The sequence below is a fragment of the Diaporthe citri genome (assembly GCF_014595645.1).
Source record: "Diaporthe citri strain NFHF-8-4 chromosome Unknown scaffold_8, whole genome shotgun sequence".
NCBI lineage: Eukaryota > Fungi > Ascomycota > Sordariomycetes > Diaporthales > Diaporthaceae > Diaporthe > Diaporthe citri.
The window spans coordinates 353499-359333 of record NW_025064853.1 but is presented as its reverse complement, the minus strand read 5'-3'; the positions used below and the strand labels follow the sequence as shown (position 1 = coordinate 359333).

General features: G+C 42.2%; 2 protein-coding genes across 2 annotated transcripts; one reads left to right on the top strand and one right to left on the bottom strand.

The window, feature by feature from the left end:
* Positions 1-220: 220 nt before the first annotated feature.
* Positions 221-1703, bottom strand: INS49_014497 (uncharacterized protein; the record flags this gene model as incomplete). The annotated part of the gene is made up of 2 exons (XM_043175187.1): positions 221-1023; positions 1094-1703. 2 exons carry the CDS (start codon positions 1701-1703, stop codon positions 221-223), a joined length of 1413 nt encoding a protein of 470 aa, XP_043020144.1.
* Positions 1704-3703: 2000 nt separating this feature from the next.
* Positions 3704-4750, top strand: INS49_014496 (uncharacterized protein; the record flags this gene model as incomplete). Its single annotated transcript, XM_043175186.1, has 2 exons — positions 3704-3793; positions 3863-4750. 2 exons carry the CDS (start codon positions 3704-3706, stop codon positions 4748-4750), a joined length of 978 nt encoding a protein of 325 aa, XP_043020143.1.
* Positions 4751-5835: the final 1085 nt, after the last annotated feature.

The window sequence follows — 5835 nt, the reverse complement described above, 5'->3', positions numbered from 1 at the left end:
TGGCTGGATGCTTGGCTGAGACGCACACGGGCAAGATACTAAAGTGGACCACTCACGACAGGGCGAAATAGAGGAAACGTATGAGCGGACAAAGTACTTGAGGGTCCACATGCGAATTGCGTCCCACGTGGCAACGTAGAATTTGACAATATGGTACAGGGCTCTATGCAATGCGACAGCTCGACAAGAACCCGAGAGGGCCAGGCGCGCCCGCACCAACCTACGTGCCCCCAAACATTCTCCCGATTCTCTTGGTGTACTTCCAGAGCTGCCTGTACTTGGGGCCCTGTCTCCTGGCCTCCCAACCCCTCGCCTTCTTCGGGGGCTTGAGGCTGTACACCCTCTTGCGCCGGAACACGAGGTCGGCGCCGGGGATGCCGTGCCTCTCCATGACCTTGGCCGTGCCCTCGTCCCACTCGGTCCGGAACATATTGAACCCGAACGGCTTCGCCTTGTGCTCGCCGCGGAAGCTGCGCAGGTTGAAGCCGTGCCGCTTCGAGTAGGCCTCCCTCAGCTTCTCGACGTCCAGCTTCTTGCCCTCGGGCTGCTCCAGGAGCCACACCGACAGCCGGTGGTACGGCGCGCCTTCCTGGCTCGTCGGCGGGAGCCAGGGGACGGCGAGGTGCTCCTTGCTGCCGCCGGACAGGCGGCTCAGGGAGATGTTCCTGGTGGCGTAGCTGAGAGGGACGTTTGCGGCCATGAAGTGGAGGCGCGGGCCGAAAGAGTCGTTCTCCGGGTCTGGCACGTCGCTGTCCAGCACGACAACACTCACGAGCCGCTCCTTACTGTCGAACACCTGCACGCGCAGGTTCGGGGGAGCCTCCGAGACCAGGGAGTCGACCGTTTCGCCCGGGGTGACCTTGTAGCCGTGGAAGGAGAGTTGTACATCCATCCTGGGGTCGAAGCGTGACAGGACGTCTGGGACAATGTGGAATTGTCGCAGTCGCTGGGCAAGAATCTTATAAGACATGCCAAGCCATTTCTCATGAGCAAAGTGGCGGTAGATCGGTTTGCTCAAGTCCGCTGTAAGTGCGTATGTTAGTCTCCAGCTCGGTCATGGACACTGCGGCCCCTTGTTCAGGCTGAGGCTTACCTAGGCCGTCCTCGAACTTCCTCTTCACAGCTGGGTCGTTGATGTCGGCTTGAATTTTGAGGTTTTCCAAATGCCTGCGCAGGGACTCCAGCTTCTTCTGCTTAAATTGCTCTCCAGCCCTATACGCATCTGCCGGCCTTTGCTCCAGCTTTGCGATCTCGACAGATGTCTGTTTCAGCTCCTCCAGCTTCTCCGCGCGCTCCTCTGCGAGGACTTTTCGAGCTTCTTGGAAGCAGTGGTAAGGTAATTGTTCGAAAGGGATGTTTGGCGACTGCCGTACTGCCGCTCTCCGTCTTCGTGATCCTATAGGTTCTGTGCCCTGCTTCAACAGCCTCCTTTCTGCCCACAATAGCGTTGTGGTGTTGGGGTCCAACCATTGCTCCCTTAATGGATTCGGCGCTTTGTTGGCGCTGGCTAGGTCCTGCGCCGATTGCGCATCGGTGGCAGATGTGGATGACGAGGTCGTGGTCGTCTCGACATCTCGACGGCTTGCCGAGCTTGAAAATGAACGTGCTGCCGCCGCATATATTGAGGGCGCTGCAGGCTGTGTTGCGAGGCCTTGTCGCAGGCAGCGGGCCAGTGGCAGCGCCACCTGTTGGCACCTCGTCATCTTAGTTGTAGAGCAGAGGACCATTGGGCGTGCTGCATGCGCGTTCGTCGGTCTGGCACACGACGTTGAAGCTCAAGTCGGAGCTTGGGCGGCTTCTCAGAAATTTCGGACCCCTGGCGCTGGCGCTCTCGCTCGGGCGAGCTCCCGGCCTGCTGTTGCAGCCTGTCTGCGCAAGCCGCTGTGTGTGGAAAACGAGCTGCCGCCCCCCCTGTCGTTTTGACTCATGCTCCCCCCCGCGGCTCCAAAATCTCAAATTTAAAACCTAGCTATATTTCATTATATCTTTATAAAAGAATTATATATCATAATGAAAAATGTATAATTATAATCCTTATTAAATATTTTATTTAATAATATATAATATATATTTAAAATTATATTATATAATATATTATATTATAATATTTTAATTTATATATTAAACTTTATATATAAATTTTATTTTATATTTATAAAATAAATTTTATATTATATATAATAATTTATATAAATAATATATAAAAAAAATAAAATTTAAATAAAATTTAAATAAAAATAAAATAAAAAAATAAAATAAAAATAAAATAAAAAAAAATAAAATAAAAATAAAATAAAAATAAAATAAAAAAAAATAAAAATAAAATAAAAATAAAATAAAATAAAAAAAAAAAAATAAAATAAAAATAAAATAAAAAAAAATAAAAAAAAATAAAATAAAATAAAAATAAAAAAAAATAAAATAAAAATAAAATAAAAATAAAATAAAAATAAAATATAAATAAAATATAAATAAAATATAAATAAAATATAAATAAAATATAAAAAAATAAATAAAATATAAATAAAATATAAATAAAATAAAAATAAAATAAAAATAAAATAAAAATAAAATAAAAATAAAAATAAAAATAAAAATAAAAATAAAATAAAAATAAAATAAAAATAAAATAAAAATAAAATAAAAATAAAATATAAATAAAATATAAATAAATATAAATAAATAAAATAAATATAAATATAAATAAAATATAAATAAAATATAAATAAAATATAAATAAAATATAAATAAAATATAAATAAAATATAAATAAAATATAAATAAAATATAAATAAAATAAAAAAAATATAAATAAAATTTATATAAAATTTATATAAAATTTATATATAAAAATTATATAAAATTTATATAAAATTTATATAAAATATATATAAAATTTATATAAAATATATATAAAATATATATATAAATATATATATAAATTTAAATAAAATTTATATAAAATTTAAATAATATTTTAATAATATTTTAATAATATTTTATATATTTATTTATATTTAATATTTATATTTTTAATTTTATTATATTAAAATTTATAATATAATAAAATTAATAAAATTAATAAAATTAATAAAATTAATAAAATTAATAAAATTAATAAAATTAATAAAATTAATAAAATTAATAAAATTAATAAAATTAATAAAATTAATAAAATTAATAAAATTAATAAAATTAATAAAATTAATAAAATTAATAAAATTAATAAAATTAATAAAATTAATAAAATTAATAAAATTAATAAAATTAATAAAATTAATAAAATAAATAAAATAAATAAATATTTAAATATTAAAATATTATTAAATTTAAATATTAAATTTAATGAAAAAATATATAATATATATAATAATAAATATTTTATTATTATTTTTAAGAATATAAGGATTTTAAAAAAATATTTTCATATAATATTATTATTTATATAAAAATAGTTATATTAAAAATAGCTTATATTGGGAGGATTTGGGATTTTGGAGCGGGGGGGGGAACATGAGTCAAAACGACAGGGGGGGGCGGCAGCTCGTTTTCCACACACAGCGGTCCGTGCGCTCCACCCATCTTGGATCTTTTCGGGATCGACAGCTTCGTCTCGATCAACCCCAACGAACGTCGTACGCACGACGCTGTAGCTCGGTCACCCCACCTAATTCCTCTCGAGCTCGGTGCCAGTGACCGCAAGATGTCTGGCAAGGGCTTCAGGGGCCTCAATGAGGCCATGAAGGCTTTGAGCCTGGCCTCACAACCCTGCAGAAACACAAGACCATCCACGGTACGTTGACCCGACATCATTAACACGTCCTCTTCGCACGAGAGGATGTCAAGCTGATGGCGCATGCAGGCAGGGCTATCATCCATGGCATCGCGCACAATGGCGACGACAACAACGCCCTCCGGCCTTACGGTACCATCGGCCGACCCTACCACTTACGTCCCCTTCAAGCCTCTCTCCACGGTCCCCGTCACCGTCTACAACTTCCCCAGCCTCGAGCCTCGCGCCCTCGAGTCTTACTCCACAAAGCATCTCTACTTGCCTCTAAGGCGGGACATACTCCACCTGGCCGTCACATACGAAGGCGACAACACCCGTCAAGGCACAGCGAATGCCAAGACTCGCTACGAAGTACATGGTTCGCACCGCAAACTATACCGACAGAAGGGCACTGGTAGGGCGCGTGTCGGAAACAAGCAGTCGCCCCTGCGAAAGGGCGGTGGAAAATCCTTTGGCCCACACCCGCGCGACTTCGGCACCGGCCTCAACCGCAAGGTGTACGACCTCGCGTGGCGCACGGCGCTGTCCTACCGCTACAGGCGAGGGGAGCTCATCGTGTGCGAGGACGGGCTCGAGCTGCCGCTGCCAGAGGACTTCCTCGCGCTCGCGCAGCAGGGGAAGCTGAGCAGAGAGCTGGAGGACGGCTTCGTGGCGCGGTACCTGGGGGATGTCATGGCGGGTTTGCGCTGGGGCAAGGGCCACGGGCGTACGACGTTCGTGACGACGGATCCGCGGCCCAACCTGTTTACCAGCCTGGAGGTCGCCCAGGAGCATGGGACGGCGATGGAGATGGAGGATGTGGACGTCAAGAACCTGCTGGAGGGCGGGCGGATAGTGATGGAGCGCAGCGCGCTGAAGGAGATCTTGAAGATGCATAGGAGCGACCTGGTCAGCAGTATCGTTATCAACGGCATGAGGGATAAGGGGCCGGTCATCGGGTCGCCAGTCATCGAGTAAGGGTTTCTGGGATGTGAGACGATATGTGTGAGATGCGCAAGCAGACACAATAAAGGACAAGATATTCCCGTCTCTCTCCATCTTTACCTCGAAAGTGCCCACAGCGTGATCTCGCCATCAGAGGCTGCTGATTCTCGGCGCAGGCCGCGGCGCGAGACCAGTCGCTCTACATATCATTTCACGCAAAGAACGCCAGCCTACGAGCTCTTCAGACGAGGGCCTCGCCTTTAGCCGGCGACAAAGTTTGCGGCTCTCATGAAATCAGCCCCCAGAGTTGTCAGGGTTGTTCGGCACCCCATCTTCTTGAAGGGCCCCCATCGAGCCCGGCCCAGCCGCAATATTAGGTAGCATTTCTGCGCGACAGCATTACGCCACATCAGCGACTTACGGATACGAGCACAGCTGCACTGCAAATACCTCCTCCCACCCCCTTCTACTAGCTGCGGGAGTTTGGAGGCCATCAGCCCTGAGGTAGGAAGACAGTGGTCAGTGGGGCAGGAAACCAGAGGGGAAAAAACCACCTGTGAGGTCAGGTCAAGAGGAGAAAGTGCGATTCCTTTTGGAGTCTGGAGGGTCAAGAAACCGTTCCTGGACCTGGCTCACTTTTCCTTCTCGGGCAAGTAGATGGACCTTATCCTGCTACGCCACTGCAAGGGACAATTTCAAATACCCTTACATGCACTTTGTAGCACATAAAGGAAGAATTTGCCCCAGCCACGTGCAAATGGAGCGTTGGAAATGTTGATCTTTGGCTCCGAAATGCTGTGTGTGGAAAACAAGCTGTTACCCCCCCTGTCGGTTTGGTCAGCTCCCCCCCCCGCACCAAAATTTAGCTATAAACGCGGAATATACACCAAGATCATCACAAATAACCTTCTTGCCATTACTACGCACCTAATTTAGCAAAAGAAAGGTTATTATAACCTTATTTTATATATATCTTTAAAATAATTAAAAGTAATAAAATTAATTTAAGCTTATTTTATAAAGAAATATATGCTTTATTAACCTTAACTTAAAATAATTATATCTTATTTAAATTAATAAAAAGCTTATTTTAATAATCTTTAAAAAATAAAAACTTA